Below are 16,662 nucleotides of genomic sequence, written 5' to 3' on the forward strand. Positions count from 1 at the left end.
AGCCATACAGCTCTCCAGCCGCAGCACGTTCTTATTATGGGCCCCAGCTGACTTTCACCTCAGACCTTCAGATAGACTCCAGTGGACAATTTTTCCGGCTGTTAACACAGTTTCTTGGATGCTACATTTAGGATCTCACATTCACAGAAGGTAAAAGAAATGGTCTCTAGAGATTTCAGTGGCTCCATTAGTACCAAAACAAACCCCAGCGTCTTTGATAGCTAACCTCAGCAACTAGGAAACCTAAAAATGATTGGCATATTCATTCTGAAGTGATACAATGTCTGCTCCCCTCATACAAATGAGATTCCATTCCAGTCAGCTACTGCATATTTATGCTCAGCCTTTCATTAACTTATTGATCATGTGGTGATTCACTATCCTTGGCTACCTTTGCGGAAACAAAAAATGGGGAAAAAATGTGCTCCGATGGTGAGATATTTTCATGTTTCCTGAATATTCAGTCCAATCCTCCTGGTCTCTTTCTGTCCTCCTTTCTCCCCAAAAGCTTCATGAGTCTCCACAGAACTCCCACAAGAGAGGGCAACTACCATTCCCCAATAAGCCCCTGGGGCTGCCATAATGTGATATGTAATTATACAGCTAAATCATTGTCAAGCATCTCCCTTTAAGGGTAAAATATGGTATTACACTCTAAATTCTTGTACTGCAAAAACAAACAGTGCCATCAATTCACTTCCAGTCAGACCTCCACCCCCTTGGGAAAAGTATACAGAACTTTCTGGTGGGAAAAATAGTTTGGAAATACAACCTCTCTTAGAGTGAAGCCTCTTCCTTCATTCAGCTTGTCTTTCATTAGCCACCCTGGTACATTCCAGTGAGGAATGTGGCTTTAAGAGGTACTTTGAGGTCACAAGAGGCAAATCCCCAAGGGGTCTAATTCACTCTCTGTATGTACTCATAACTCTTGACAAAACGATGAGGTCTGAGCCAAAGCTAAGTAATCACATGGTCATTCGTAGGTAAATGTCTCTAAGGAGGGTGGCTTTTAAAGGAATGATTCCATTAACTTGCACACAAATGAAGCATCTATGTTCTCTGTTTTCTTTGAACTCTATTACTGTGAGTAATATCTTATTTTTCACCCTTCTGTTTGAAATACAGAGGGAGCAGGTGAGGAGGAAAGGAAGGTTTTAAAATTTATGTATTTTCTTAATTCCACACTAGCATATTGGATATGGGATTGAATAAAACTGCATTCATACCCATGGTTCCTCTGTATCACTCATATAAGAGGTACAGGAGGAAGACAAGAGTTCTCTGAGTCCACCTTACAGCCAAGCTGTAGCATGCCATGATATTGTTACTTCTGTGACTGCATAACGGACCAGCCCATGACTTTCAAAGCAAGAAGCTGGCTGATGAGACTCAGCAGAGCATTCCTGGGGGAAGAACTCAAAGGGTAAATCTGGAGCAATTCCACAGAAGTTAGCAGAGTGACTCCAGATATGCTGTGATCTCACAAAGGTCCAAATAAGCTACATGTGACAGCATTTCTTTCCAGGTCAGAATCTCTCCTGAGACGTGCCAACTGTGTCAGCATAATGCTGTTGCTTTCAGTGAGGTTACGTTACTGCAACTGGGAGCAGAATTTAACTCGGTGGATTCAGTGGTCGTCTGAGGACAGAATTTGATGTTGCTTGTCACCCTGGTTTTGTACCAACAGCAAATGCTATTATAACAGCAGCCATGGCTGTTGGGCTCTGTGTCCAGAGTTGCTCTGTAAAAAGAAATTGCTAATTTGGTTACCCCAAAAATATTCTTTGCTGTATGATTGGCATCATACAGCTAGTAAAAATAACCACGTATCCATCACCACAGATTTAAAAGTAGAGAGTCTTCATTTTTGTGGGCAAAACCCTGCACAACTTGTTTCTAATCTTCACCCTAGCAGCAGCCCAAAAGCAAACGCGGCTTTTCCTGGAGTTGTTTGGGTTCCTGCTGAAACCCCTAGTAGTTCCTAAACTGTACAGCTGGAGAAGGAGATGGAAGATAGCCATGCTACTGAATGCATGTGTTCATTTGGCAGTGCCATGTGAGCAGTGCCATTGCCTTCAGCAGGACTGTCCACATGAACAGGGGCAGGAGGATTGGGCCTGTCTTCTACTCCATTCTGTTTGATTCTGCAAGTGTCTTCTCTGCCAAGGTCACATCAGGTTGCAGTGGCACTTTTTGCAACTCTGTATGATCTCTGTCTGTCCTTTATTTATTAAAATGCGTGTGCCTCTACAATTTAATCTGCCATTCTTTCCCTCCCCTTCCTCTTGGTGAAGTCTAATTACAGTTTTATTCCAGGTCCATCTGGTTGCTAACGATGCTGGACATCACCACTGAATTCATTCTAATATTTGTTATGTATTTTCTAGGCTGGATGCTGAATAATAATATTCTCTGAATTTGCTTTTGCTCCTGTTTCCTTCCTCCCTATTGTAGCTAATTGCGTAGTGATGAGTAGTCATGGGATGATTTCTCTTCGCAGTGCAGATCTGTTAAGTTACCTATTTCAGGCAAGATAAAAGGCTTTTTTGTGGTTTTGAGAAGCAGATTTCTAACTCCACTCTACCAGCTCCCTTCACTGGTGTGTAACCAGTTGGGCAGTGTCTTTCTCTGCCTCTTTTTTTTTTTTTCCTGCCCCATGCATAATATAGCTTGTAACCATGAGTCTCAAAAGCATCGTGGTAGGCAGTGTTTCAAAGTTTAGAAAGAAACTTTTTACCAGTGTCTGCTCTAGGATTGGTTGAGCCCACAGTAATTTCAGGTTCCCAAGCCTGGCTTTTGCAGTGCCAATGCTGGGATTTTCTCCACCGCCCCACCCCCCCGCCCCGCCCCACTCCTTTTTGCTTTCTGCAACACCGCCTGGGAACACAGACTCACAGTTTACCCATGACCTGACTCTCTGGCTAAGAATAGCAGTCGCAGTGCAACTTGGGTTCAGTCTCACTGGAGACATGCTGCAGCTGGGAAACAGGGAGATCAGATTAGCCTGTGCTCACAAAACCAAAACACGTAAAAGGAACACAGAAAGTTTTTTCTGTTTGCTTCTTTTTAGGACTGCAGAACAAGGGGAGAGGTGTGCAAAGGTATTTTGTGAGCCAAGACAAAATTTCTTTGCTCATGATACTAACTTGAACAGGAAGTAGGCAAAGAGAATCTTTTCCTCCAGGCTGAGCAGGACCTTTTCTAAAAGGATCTTGTATCCACATGGTCCATTCAGCAAAAAGTTACGCAGGATGGGGAAGGCAAGCAGCACAGATTAGCATCTCCTGAGCACTGCTTAGGATAATGAGATGCATCACGCAAGATATTTCTGCACATCAAAATGAAGGTATGAGTTTAGCACATGCTAGAAGCTCTGCCATAGCTTGTTCTAGACATCTAATGTCTCAGTGGTGCTGTGGCATGGTCTTTAGTGTGAGTTAGCAACAGGTCTTGTTCTGAGCACATGCTAAAGCCAACTTTGGTTCCATCCTTACCCCTTCCTGTAGGATACACTGGCACATGCTACATTCACACTTTCATTTTGTGGTACAGAAGTCCTTTCAGAGTAACAAAAATGCCAGCCCACTCTGTAGTTTAAGAAAGGAGCTAAGGTATTAGCAATAGAAGCTTTTAGGGTAATGGCTGTCATAATACGTATTGTGGCTGGGTAAAAAGAAACGTGACAACCAATGAGCTTTAACTAGCACATCCCTTGGCTCTGCTGTGCCCCCTCCCCTGTTGTGATGGGGCACCTGGTCATTCTTAGCACCAGCACATAACCTTACATACAATATACGGACTGGTGACTTTATTCACATTGGCAGAAGAGAAGCAATTTTTTAAAGACAATATTACACCATTCCTATACTCTTTCCCCAAAAAATCTAAACCCTTCTGAAACGGGGAAAGGTAGTATGTTGCTAGGAATTGGAGATGTCCAGAGGAGCTGGTCCTGCAATCCCTACTCCTGTGAGCAGCTGTGCTCAAAGCCATCTATGTAGCTTCCCTTCACCCTGCTCTCAGAATCAGAGGGGAGCAGTCAGTAGCCTGGGATCACATTATCTGGAAAGGGGCTGCTCGCACAAGTCAGGGATATCAGCACTGGCTGGCAGTTTGAGATGCAACAAGTAGATTTAAGAGGAATACCATTTGAGGTATCAGGGCAGTAATTCTAATGGTAATTTTGAACTGTTTTTGTCTGTCTAACATTCCTTTTTAATCCCCATCCTGCCTGCCCCTTCCTTATGTAGGGTTACTTTAGTGATCCTTGGAATGTTTTTGACTTCCTCATCGTAATTGGCAGCATTATAGACGTCATTCTCAGTGAAACTAATGTGAGTATTACTCTACCCTCCCCAGGATACCACCACCACCTCCTCCTCCTCTGCTGTTCCTTCTCTCTTTCTCTCCTTCTTTCTCTCTTTTATTTTTTCTGGTTTTTTTTCCTCTAGTCATGCTTTTATTGAACTTGCCGTCGTCCTTCTCCTTCTCCCAGGGAAAAAAAAAGGAGGGGGGGAAACGCCTCCTTCTTTTTCACTTGTCATAGCTCGCCCCAAGGCTGTGACTGGTGAAAGCGCACAGAGTTTGGGGTGTGTGTGCTTTTTTTCCCTTCAAAAGGTAGACATGCTTGAGTGTAACTTTCTGACTAACCAGGCTTTTGTTGATACCCTCCATCATGTGAAACGTTACAGAGGTTTGAGCAACCAATACTGTAGAGTGGTAAGAGACTATTTAATATGCCCACATAACCTCTTTCTTTTCTTATTTTTTTTCCTCTTCTCTCCCTCTTTCATGCTTTTTTTATTTTGTTTTGTTTTTTATTTTATTTTATTTTACTTTTTACCTTTTTTCCCTCTTTCTCTACCTCTCTCTCTTTCTCTCTCTTGTTCTTTCTTTCTCTTCCTTTCTCTCTCTTTCTCTTTCCTTGGCTTCTCTGCCACATGCAGCACTATTTCTGTGATGCATGGAATACATTTGACGCCTTGATTGTTGTGGGTAGCATTGTTGATATAGCAATCACCGAGGTGAACGTAAGTAGCTGGCGTCTGTCCATGATCGTGCCTGCTCTAACATTCATTTGTCTTTCCCGGGTTCTTTTATTTTTCCTCCCCCTTCCTCCTTTCTCTTGGGTTTGTTTTAAGAGCTTTTTGTTTAGTTTCGAAGCTCTCTCTTTTTTTTACTTCTGTTTTAATTTTTGGAACGACTTAAAGGACTTCTTGACTGTTGCATCATTTTCTTTCCTTCATAAACTGCCTGGCATGAATTAAACTGTATAGCAGGAAAAGTGATGGGAAATGTGGAGTGTAAGTGAAAAAGAGATTTGCACCATGGGAAGCTGCTAGAACAGTCCCAGGCCAGCACTTTGGTCTACCCAGCATTATGCTTTGCTTCCCATGATAGTTCAATACTCTCCACCCCACAGAGATCTAAAGGTCAGTTCTTTCGAGGTGGAACTGTGGGAACCAAACCTAGAATCCTTCTGGTGCTCCTTTCCTGCCCCACCCAGGCTTCCTCCAAAATAAACAAAGACCAAATCAACCCTGTTTAGAGGAACCTGCTCCTAATATTCAGTTTCTAATTTGAAAAAAAAAAAGTAGATAAATTATAAGAAAAAAGCACAAAGAAAAACCATGTGTCCATGATTCAGCCCAGTTCAGTTTGCTCCATCTCACAAAATCCACCAGCACAATTGGCACTGATTCGCCCTGGTGGTGCCCATCTCAGTGGACAGGTGAAGGATCAAATGAGCCATGGAGACTGAAATGAGCATCTAGTGTTCAAAGCATAAATCACCTCAGGCAGACGTTTTCCTCTGTCTTTTCTGGGGGGGATAGGGGCAGAGTGGGCTGCAGGGGGTCATTAGATGGGGTAGAACTACAGGATAAATAGACAGGCAGGAAGTATAAAGATTCCAAAAAGAAAGATGGCAAAGGACCCACCGAATTTAGGAGCATGGACAAAAATAACACTACTAATCCAGTTTAATGAAGCCAGGAAGGTAGAAAGACTGTAAAAAATTGCTGTGAGGATGTTTAATGTAGAGCAAATTCATCATGAATTTGCAAAATGATATGGCTATTGAATAAACATTCCAGCTTGGAATTGTTGTTTACCGTAGAGGTAATCCAATGCAGGCAGATAAGTGACAGCATAGTTTTCACTCAGTGCTTTGTTTGGGAGAAATTATAGACAACATTTTGAAAAGATCAAAATGCTTTATTTTGAACAAAATGTTTGGTATTTTGGTCAACTTTATTTTCTGTTAAAAGCTTCCTTCATTTTTCTAAATTCCAAAAGAAGGAAATTTATTCAAATTGCAATATTTTGATTTTGAATAAATAAAATATTTTATTTTACTCTCATCTATTTTCCTTGTCTATTGAAAGAATGGAAAATAGTCCCTAAATGAAAATGAACTTTTTTTTAACATCTCTTAAGTGTTCTACTTCCTACTACAATTTTGTTCAGAATGCTGTAAACAATTTTGGTTACCCTTTTACTAGAAAGATATTAAGACTGGGCTGAGTTTGTAGAGGGAAGCTGAAATGATCAGCAGGCCCAAGTAATTAATTTTAAAGAACAAATTGAAAGCCTTTTATATGTCACCCTTGTCACAAGAAAACTAAAATGGGAACCTGGTGTTAGCCTGGATATTGTGCAAATGTTCGAATTTCATCCAAAGAGACAGTATTGTACATGATAAGTGAGGAAATAAATATAGTTAAAGGGAGATGAATTATGCTAAACATCAAGAAGACCTTCCTAACTTATGTATTTGAATCTGTCAAAAAGTCTTCCAAGAAAAAAGGAGGGAAATCCTTTTGTTTTGTCAAATAACAAAACCTTGCCTGTATGGCAAGAAAATCTAATGGATACTTTTGAAGACATTCGGAGTAATTTTCTATAAATTAAATAACTTCTTACATCAAGGCTTGATACACTTTGATATACATCTCACAAAATTTCAGCCATGTGAGAGAAAGGTAGATAGCCATCCAGGCTTCTTCTTACAGTTAGTAGAGAGAAATACACACTTCCACAGGCCAGCCAGTTCCATCCTATGTAAGTGTCTGTGACAGGTGAAATGAATTGCTTTTTGGAGGTGCCCATCCAATGACTGTAGAGTATCTAGGTTGTTAGGTTTGTCTAAACACCCAGCTCTTAGACACTAGATTTGATCAGGATAAGTGGCAACCATTCTCAGCATGTTGTAGAGAAGATCATGCTGCTGATAATTGTGCTGTGTAGGTCCTGTGCACAGATCTTCAGTCTCCAGGGCTATCCATATTGGTGTGCTTAATTACCACTGACAAGGCTCCCTCTCTTTTCCTTTCTCTGTCTAAATTCAAGTTCATTTGCATGTTAGCCAAGGCTTAAAATCCAGTTTTTGGTTACAGAAGTATATGAAAAATGAGGGTGTGCCTCTGTCCAAAAAAAGTCACCTGTCTTAGATGAGGAGGCAGCAGTAGTAGCCCTTACTCATTTAGCAAGGGTTATGGACAGCATTTCATGATGGTCCCTGTGTTTCCTCTAAAGAATCCTTTCCTTCTATACAGTTTTTACAGATTTCTGCACACGTCTTTTTGTTACCTGGCATGTTTAAATCTCTTTTTATCTAGGCAAGTCCTTTGCTACTAGTTTGTAACGTTTGTTACTAAAAACTCGCACAATCTTTTGATGCACTGATAAATGAGCAGCAGCTATGGATGGAGTTTGTTCTGAAATGTTTTGAAATCCCTTTGCACTTATAACCTTTATTGAATAAGAGAATGTATTGTATGTTGGTTTGTCCTGTCGGATTCCCTTACCTGCTAGCAGCACTTGATATGTTACATATTTGGCAGATGGGCATTGGAAATATCAGCCCATCTTGGATGGACAGTTGTCGTCTTCCCAAGCAGTGTGAGGCAGTTTATCAAATGCACTTCTCCCCTTCGCCTCAGGAGCTTGTTGCTTTCTTGCTGTTTGTGGGTTTGAGCAAACCCTGCCTTGTGTCTCTGTACACTGTCTTGTCTTGTTCCAGTAGACCTGGAGTCTGAAAAAGAAAGAAAAAATAAATCCCAAAACATCAACGAGCTCCACTAATTGGAGATGTTTAGCCTGGTCAGGTGCAGGTAAGATGTTTCTGCCCAACTCATTAGAAGCGGAAGAATGTTTGTGGTAGGATCTTGAAAGGTGCTGCTCATGGACCTAAGGACAGCTTTCACTGTGGTCAGTTAGTGAAGATGGAGACACCTGGCATAGGTTAGTTTGACGTGAGGCCATAGATGTGTAATCTTGAAATTTCTGTGAGGTTCACCAGATGTTTGCACTCAGAGGAATCATATCCAGGAGGTGTTAGGTGCTGTAGCTGTGGTTGCTGTGGGAACTCTGACTGACAGGCACCGTGGTATGTGTAGGTATCATCTACCTGTGCAGTTCCCCATGCTCTGTTTTTTCCTTTTGACAATTATTTTTGTTTCTTGAAAAGGAACTTCCCAGACCAAAATCTTTGTTAAGATATGTGTGAGCGTGTATGTGTGGCTCTTCATGTGTGTACTCCATTAGGTATAGTATATTTTCCTGAATGTGTTTGGATACCTGTGTCTGGGCTACAAATCAATGGGAGAGTGTATAGACATGAATCTGTGTGTGTGGGAAATACAGAATGTGTATGCAAGCATATGTATTTGCGCTCTGAATGGTTGTTGGTGGAGACATGTGGGTTGTTTTGTATGTATCTGAGTATATGTGAACACATTTTCGGAGCCAATGTGGCTCTCCTACTGTGCAAGTCTGATCTGCTTATGGGTGGATGTTTGTAACTGGGAGTGGACTGTATGCAGGCACGTTCATGTGCATGCCTTTGGATGAATGTACACTTGCATGTCAAGCTCAGTTTATGTTTGTTAGCATGGCTCTGTATTCACATGTAGTGAAAAGGCATGTACTCACAAGTCAGGTCCCCTGGTTGTCTGCAGCATTCCTCAAACCTTAGGCAAACCCCACTTAAATCACCTCCATGGCATGAAAGTATATCAAGTGGTAACTCCAATTCCATCCAACTGCAACTAGGGAACACTTCCCAGGTCCCCCCAGCCAGCCCCACAGACACAGAGATGCATCTCACACTAATGATTATATATGCAAAGGGCACAGGGAGGGTTAAAATCTTGCAGATTTGAAAAATTGAGAGTGACACAGTTTCTGCCAAATTCACTTTTAAATTAGCTTATTTTCAAGCTTACTACATGACTGCATTTTCAGAGCTTTGTTTCTTATCTAGTGTTACACAGCTAACTTCCTAGCCACCAAAGGAAGATTTTTCAAAAAATTCTGTAAACATTGATTCTATTTTGGGCTAATTCTAGACAACTTCTTAAGTAACTAAAGGGTTTGGGTTTTTTTGTTTTGTTTTTTAATCTGCTATTAAAAACGAATATCCAAGGCAGAAACCACATCTGCCATGTTTCAACTGTTTCTAAATGCTAAGACCAAGCATGACTTTTGGGGATAAGATGAAATATGATGTAATGTTTGGGGCCTGGGAGGCAGGGCCTGTGGGTTGTATTTCTTGGACTTTAAGTTCATCCCTGTGCCTCAGTCTCCCCATGTGTAAATGGCGGGTTGTTATGATTCCCCAAGTAAAGAAAGCATTGTCATCAGTGTTTACAAAACACTTTATGGTCCTTATTGGAAAACACTATGGTGCTAAAAATGATTACTATCATAATAATAAAAGGAAAGAAAATATTATAGGAGTTGAACAAAAGCCAGCAAATTTGGAATATGTCATCCAAGAAGGAGCCAAGCACGGGCTTGCATTTCCTTCCTTTCCACATCAGCAGACACAGCCCGCAGTTCAGTCCTGTGAAGCAGACTGACAGCCTCCTGTCCCCTCCTCTAAGCAAACAAAGTTTCTCATTACTATTTGTTGTGCTGTACCAAAGGAGGAAATCAAGTTTGATTTGTGCTCTGAGCTACAGTGCCCAGAGTGGTGGAAGGAAACAGTCAGACCCTGAGCCACTGAGAAAGCTGCTAAAGTGATGTCCTTTCTCCTGCCAGTGTCAGACTGAAGATTCACTGTGGCTGAGTCTTCGTTTGCTGCAAAAGCGATTCTCATGGCAGCTTATGCTTACCTGGATGAGTTTCCATGGCCAGCTGAGAGTTTGTTCCATTTGGATGTGATGGGCAGTTCATGGTGTGTGGATGTGTGAGAGTTACAGAGGCATGTTCGTGTGGGAGCATGTGTGTCTACAGAGCACCAGCGTAGATATCAGTGGCAGCGGAGATGTCGTATGTTTGATTCTGTCTGTCTCTCTTGAAAGGATGTCAGGATGGGAGGGTTTGTGTTTACCTGTGCCCAGCCATGAGCCTGTCCTCTCAGATTCTGTTGGTGACTCTGAACGGGTTAGCATGTATGGTTACCTCTATGTACATCAGCAGTGTCTAAGAGTGCATGATGATGACTAAGCAAAAACATCTGGACTGGTATCCACCCACCTGTGCTAGTCAGTGACCACAAAAATACTTGCATGTCTGTCTGTGGATGCTGAAGGATGTACAGAGGATGAGATACACATGACAGGTACAGAACACAATACAGCAGTGTGACAAAGAGCCAAGAGGGTGTGCATGGAGACAACATGAAAACCATCAGGGATAGGTAGGGAATTGGTGGTTTGCGGATTTGTGTGAAATAATGGATGAAAATTCCCTGCATAAGTTGCCTTCCTGTTGCGGCAGTATGTGTTTTCTGAAGAGTGAGCATTTTCACTAGTCTGAGGATTGATGGAAATGTTTTTTTTAAAATGGGAGAGGTGACAGGAGGCGAGAACAGGAAGGTACAATGTTGTGTGTTGATCTCATCCACAGTGGCCTCTGGGAGACATAGGACCCAGGGCTTCAGGAATTGATACTCCTATGAAGAAAGTAAGAGAAATACACCTTGCTGTACTCCTTCCCCTGGAAAATGTTAGCCAGGTCTGTTGTGCCCAGGCCTGCTGGATAGTGGTTTAGCTTTGGTCTATCGGATATTTAGGAGGGCTGAGTACTTTACATCTTCCATTTCTGAAGAGGTTTCCATGTTCTGGTAGGGAGTTGGCAGAGGGTTGTAGCTTTGTTGATTGCTGAGTACTAGTGCAGTAAGGCCAGAGAGATATCAAAGCATTCAGATCCCAAGAATACTTGGAGACCTGTGCAGTGATTTCTCTTTTAGGCTCTTTTATTTCTGAGGTAAAGCAGCTCAGGCTTAGATCAGGTGCATGGAGCCTTTTCTTACAGTCATCCTGCTTTTGATGTCAAGAGGCTTCATGTCATTTCTCATGGGCTCCTGCTCCCATTCTCTAGAATATCTGACAGCATATACTCAAGTCTCCCGCTCACCTTCTCCTGCACCCTTCCCTTCTAACCTACGCCCTTCCTTTCTTCCTTTTCTCCCATGCTTTCCTCTCCCTTGTCTCCAGCCACACTAAACCTCACAAGTTCATTTTCACCCTCAATCAATGTGTCTGAAGGCAGAGAACCAGTGGCTTAAATCCTGCAGTCCTTATTCAGGGAAAACTGCCCCAGAGCATCTCATCTGTGTGAGGACTGGAGCAGTTGGCCCCTGTGACACAGTCTTATATACACACACCCCCACAATGGGAGCAAGGATCGGTGGAAGGACGACACACATCTAGCCTGCACCTCAGTTGGGACTTGCATTCATCTCTGTTGCTGCGTCTGTCTGTCTGCCTTTCTGTCTCTGCCTGTCTGGTTCTCTCCGCTTCCATGCCCTTTGCTGCTCAGATTTTGGCCATCAGCTGCCACTGGACACAAATCTTTGCAATTTCTAGAACTTGCAAGTTCATTTGCCCAAACTTCCTGGAAGAGGCAGAAATCATCTCTCTCCCTCCCTCTTTCCTTCTCTCTCTCTCTCTCTCTTTCTCAAATGCCGTCTGGGTAGCAGAGGCCTCCAAATTACGTAGCAAAGGGCTGGAGAAGCACAGTGGCTTCTTTTGACATCTTGTGTTGTCATACCCTTACTGCTGCCATCCTAAAAGTTGTATGTAGTCCTAAGCTATCCCTGTGTGCGTGTATATGTATGTCTATATGACTTGTTTTCTTTTTGGAAATACTATTGATAAAATTCATTGCGGGGGGGGGGATTTAGATTTTTTTTTAATGTCTGGTGGTGTTTTTATCTCTAGAATAATCCAGGTAACCCACCACTGTGGCCCCAGCTTCTGTATTTAGGAAGCCACGCTGAAGCATGGTTGTGAGCTGTCGGAGCGGCAAATGCTAGTGCACCATGGTTTATTTTGTGAACATTGGGAAAGCAGCCCTCAACTCTTCCCCAAACTAGGCTTAGATCTATTTGAATTCGATACCTGCCGTAGTTAATCAACAATTCTAGTGTGTGTTTTTCACACTGTATTGGTGAGAAGGATGTAGGATAACAATATTTGACCACAACCATGTTTGAACAGGTTTATTTTTATTTATGTATTATTGGTCATGAAGATGGGGCCTCTTCTTTTTTTCTCTTTTGGCTTCAAAAATGTTGGTATTCTGAGTGCATTTCCAGAGTGCATAATATGATTTGCCCATTCAAAGGAATGCTTTTGATAACTGCACAGCTTCTTCTGTAAGGAAATCTATATGAAATGTGGGCAAACAGAAAAGAAAATGTATTTTTTGCAAAAATGGGGGCAGTGAATGCCAATGACTCCTTCCCCAGTTTACCTGAGCATTTGAGCTGATGACTAGTAATATTAGCAGTGTACCGTAAGAATAAAGTGTGTGGTCTGCATGGGGAAAAACACATTGAAAGACTGTCCATACTACCCAGTTTTGAGGAAATACCTCAGTATTGTGATTTCCACAAAACTATATGTTACACTTGGCTTCAGATATTATTCCAGATGCATGGAATAATCACAATATATTTTAATGCAGGGGAGATTTAAGAGCAGGATAAAGATAAATTTGCCTTACTGGGTAAATCTAATCATAGACATGATAGTTAATTAAAATATAAGAAACAGAAGATACAGACTCCAGGAGAAAAAAACACTTATAACCTAAATGTAAAAGCAGTAAAATGAAAGGTAAGAAGAATGAAGTTATATAGCCCTATATCTATAAGACCTGATGCAGAAATCTGTCTGGAATCCTTCAGAGTAAAAATGTTTAGAGCTCTCTTTAAAATGGTGGGGCACATTGTCTCACTGACTGCACTAGGGACTGGATTGTGCTTTTAATTACCACAGGCTTTCGTGTACCCAAAACCTTTGTGGGTTTTAAGGCTTTTAGGGCAGGAGTCCTGACTGCATAGTGAGCTATAAATTCTTGTTACAATAAAAATAATAGCTAATAGTGGGAACACTAAGTCCTACAGGGCTTGTCCTGTGTCTGTTCAATGGTGAAATATGTCTGTGGCATGCATATTTAAGTACAAGGAGCTCTTTTAAAGGTTACATTTGAGTTTTCTGATCAGTATTTAACTTGTCATTTTTCTATCATATCACTTTAAAAAAAAGTTACAATTCTTTGGCACCAACATTTGAGAAATAATACAGTTATATTTCATTTTTATTTTAATATCAATATGTTTTTTCCACAAAGCTAGTTAAAATGTTCAAAAGAAAAAATAATAAAAAACATTAGAACTAACACAAGCTGGTTACATTTTCCATTGGTTTGCTAGCCAGGATAAATCTTTCCTTTTGCCTAGCAAAAATTTCTTTTAACTTTCCCTGAACTCTAATAGAGATTGTATCTTTTTATGAATCCATAGAAAGTCTATGACTCCGATTCCTTGGATGCTGTCTTAATGTAAGCATTAATTAACGATAGCTCCCCAAGCACCGTAAAGTTAGGTGTTCAAAAAGGTGCTCAGCTGAGTTCAGATCCAGCTAGTTGTGTCCTACAAGACCGTTCCCTGAAACAGTGAAAGATGTTTTCTGGCATTACATTCTCCTTTTTCTAGGACTTACTTTGCTTAGAATGTTCAAGGAATTTTCCAGTGTTGCTGTTCCCCACAGGCTGATTGCAGTAGTAAAGGGTATACAATCCCTCATACTTCGCTAATTCAGTTTTACTGTAAAAAGCTTCTGTTTTTCATCCAAATTGCAACAGCTTTTAACTTCAGTCCTCCAAGACCCCATGTGTGCACTGCATCTTACTATTATGCATAGTTAGAGATCTGCTAACCAGGTACAAATCATACTGCCAGTTGCAATGAAAGCAATGAAGGTGATGGAAGAAGGTGGAAGACATGCACATGTATTTTACTTCTTTTCCTCTTTAACTTTGTCTCCTCCACCACCATCTTATCTCCAGTTACTTTCCCCAAATTTTGCTGAAATCTGTGCAGCAGAGATCACGTTTCCCATGCTTGTCAGGAGCACCAGGAATAGTGCAAGGCAATGGCTAGCTCCTCTCTACCTACTGTATCAGTGATTTTTTCCTCTCCTTCTTTGGTTAAGGTACTGTCAGTCAAGGGAAAAGTTCTTTTCCCCCTTGTGAAGGTTTTAGTACCAGGCACTAGGCAGCAATTCAGCATGGTGATGGGTACCATTCTGCAAACCCAAATGCACAGACTAAAAGGAACTCCAGAGATTCCCATTAGATAAAGCCTTGGTTATGTTTTTGCTAGGAAAGAGAATGTGGCCTCCCAGACAGATGTGTAATCAAAGGTAAAGATATACAAACTAATTTTACGCTTTCTAATACAGACCATAAATCATCCTCATTTAGCACTGCCTCCTCCCCTGCCCCACCCCAGCCTCATATGTACTGATCAGTCAAACATTTTTTATTTCTCACTAGACAATTACTTTTAAAATTGCTGTGCTCTTACCTTTCATGACTGGTCTGTTCCTCATGGGGATTGTCGAGCACAAAATGCCAACAGAATGACTTCTGTTCCATATATCTTCCTAGACATCTGCTAAATCCAACCCATTCCCAGCTGAATCTAGATGATTTGGCTGTAGAGACTGGATTACTTCTGATGGTCAGCAGATTGATAGCCAAAAATGTGGGTCTGGCTCTAACTGTTAGTAAAATTGACTACAGCACAGAGCAATGGGATATCCCAGCTGCTCACATCCCAGTCTTTGTCTCAATATCCACTTTTAAATTGGGAGATACCAGTCAGCAGTGCTGTCTGCTACGCCTCATCTGAGTGACTGGGAAAAAATCTGCTTCACTCAGAGCCAAATCAAGTGACATCTTTTCCAAAGCTGAACTGACATGAAGGCAAGGATGCCTCAGCTATAAAGAAACACTTGTTAATAGGAAAGCACTAAAACAAATTGATATTTAGAGCTAGGGATTTTGAGTCTCAACCATTTGCTCATACTTGAACATACTGAATTACATGCAGTGAGTATTCTATTTCATCCAAACCATCCAACTTCTTTCTTTTTTACTAAGGAATTCATCAAATCAGTAATCATTTATTCTTGGAAAGACGTTTAGAACAAAACAATATGTTGCTCAATAGCTTTGTAACAGCTGACTGCAGTCTCCATATGACCACCTCTAACATGCTCAGATAATGCCCGTGATTGACATTTCCAATCCCAGAATGGCTCACAGGCTTTGTTGTATCTCATTTTAATATACAGCAATCCGGTGTGCCTCTGCTAACAGTTCTTTTCTAGGAAACTTCTACATCAACATTAAATAACTTTCTAATTGAAAAGGCAATGAAAAGACACAGCTTATGATTTAAATACTAATTGCTTCGGATCTCAAAAGAAAACTATCTGTAACATACAAACTCTCTGTCTGGGGTGCTGGTGTCTCTGGCTAGCCTCTCTTGAGCAGAGATTCATTACTCAAAAATAACAGGAGCTGCTATTTCACCTGTATCCACAGTCTTTTGTGATGCACAATCCTGTTGCATTTGAAAGAAGGTGGATTGGGCTTTTTTCTGATTTCAGTGGGATAAGAAGTTTCTTCCAGCACCTTTGTCAAATCATAAGACAGTTCACTCTTCTTCACCCTGCTGCAGAGCTTTTGGGCTGGCCAGAGGAAGGATCTTGGTGACATGGCAGAATCTTTGAGCTGCCTTCCTCCCTGGAAAAACCTGCTCATGATCTCCATCTGGCTCCACTAGTGCCCGGGAGAGTTACCATACTGAGCAGTGGGTATCTTTTTGCAGATGACAGACCTGCTTCTGGCCTTAACTCTGCCAGTGTAATTCCCCATCAATTATGCAGGTGCTCCAAAGATGCTACTGAAGGGTCCTTGTGGGTTCATACGCTCCTGCCAACTACATCTCAGTAAACCCTGCTGAGCTGCCCAGTAAAGCTCTTCACATACAAAGTCCTTCAACGTCCAAAGCTCTCTGGCCTCCTTTCTGTCATATACAGGTCAGGCTGCCCAGAGAAACTAGTGACACCAATATGTGAAGGGCATTAAGGTTCAATCTGTTCTTCATTCTTCTTCCTTCTCTTCCTACACTTTGCAGTCCTATCAGCTAATTAACAAATAACTGCAGAAGAAATTACTCAAATGCTTAAGGCACCACAGACAAGCACAGCCATGATACAAGAAGGACATGCTTCCAGGAATTTGCTTAATTCCTCATATCATTAGCCTCCAGGGAATATGAAGCCAGTAGATGACACTCACCCCCTCAGTACTAATGGAATATTGCAATGCATTAGAGACAAGAAAAAGTCCTAC

General features: G+C 41.5%; 1 protein-coding gene across 9 annotated transcripts in view; it reads left to right on the top strand.

Moving 5' to 3' along the window:
• Window positions 1–16,662, top strand: part of LOC112993380 (voltage-dependent L-type calcium channel subunit alpha-1C) — a 416,350-nt gene that overhangs the window by 352,001 nt on the left and 47,687 nt on the right. For 6 of the 9 annotated variants that reach the window (XM_064515173.1, XM_064515116.1, XM_064515133.1 and 3 more), the window contains one exon: window positions 4,251–4,334. The exons of 1 other annotated variant lie outside the window; for it this stretch is intronic. In XM_064515173.1, the coding sequence (XP_064371243.1) occupies window positions 4,251–4,334 (84 nt within the window). Of the gene's footprint in view, window positions 1–4,250; window positions 4,335–4,946; window positions 5,031–16,662 lie in introns of all 9 variants that reach the window. 2 more of the 9 variants (XM_064515158.1, XM_064515125.1) reach the window with 2 other exon arrangements.

The sequence above is a fragment of the Dromaius novaehollandiae genome, chromosome 1 (assembly GCF_036370855.1).
Source record: "Dromaius novaehollandiae isolate bDroNov1 chromosome 1, bDroNov1.hap1, whole genome shotgun sequence".
NCBI classification, from domain to species: Eukaryota; Metazoa; Chordata; class Aves; order Casuariiformes; family Dromaiidae; genus Dromaius; species Dromaius novaehollandiae.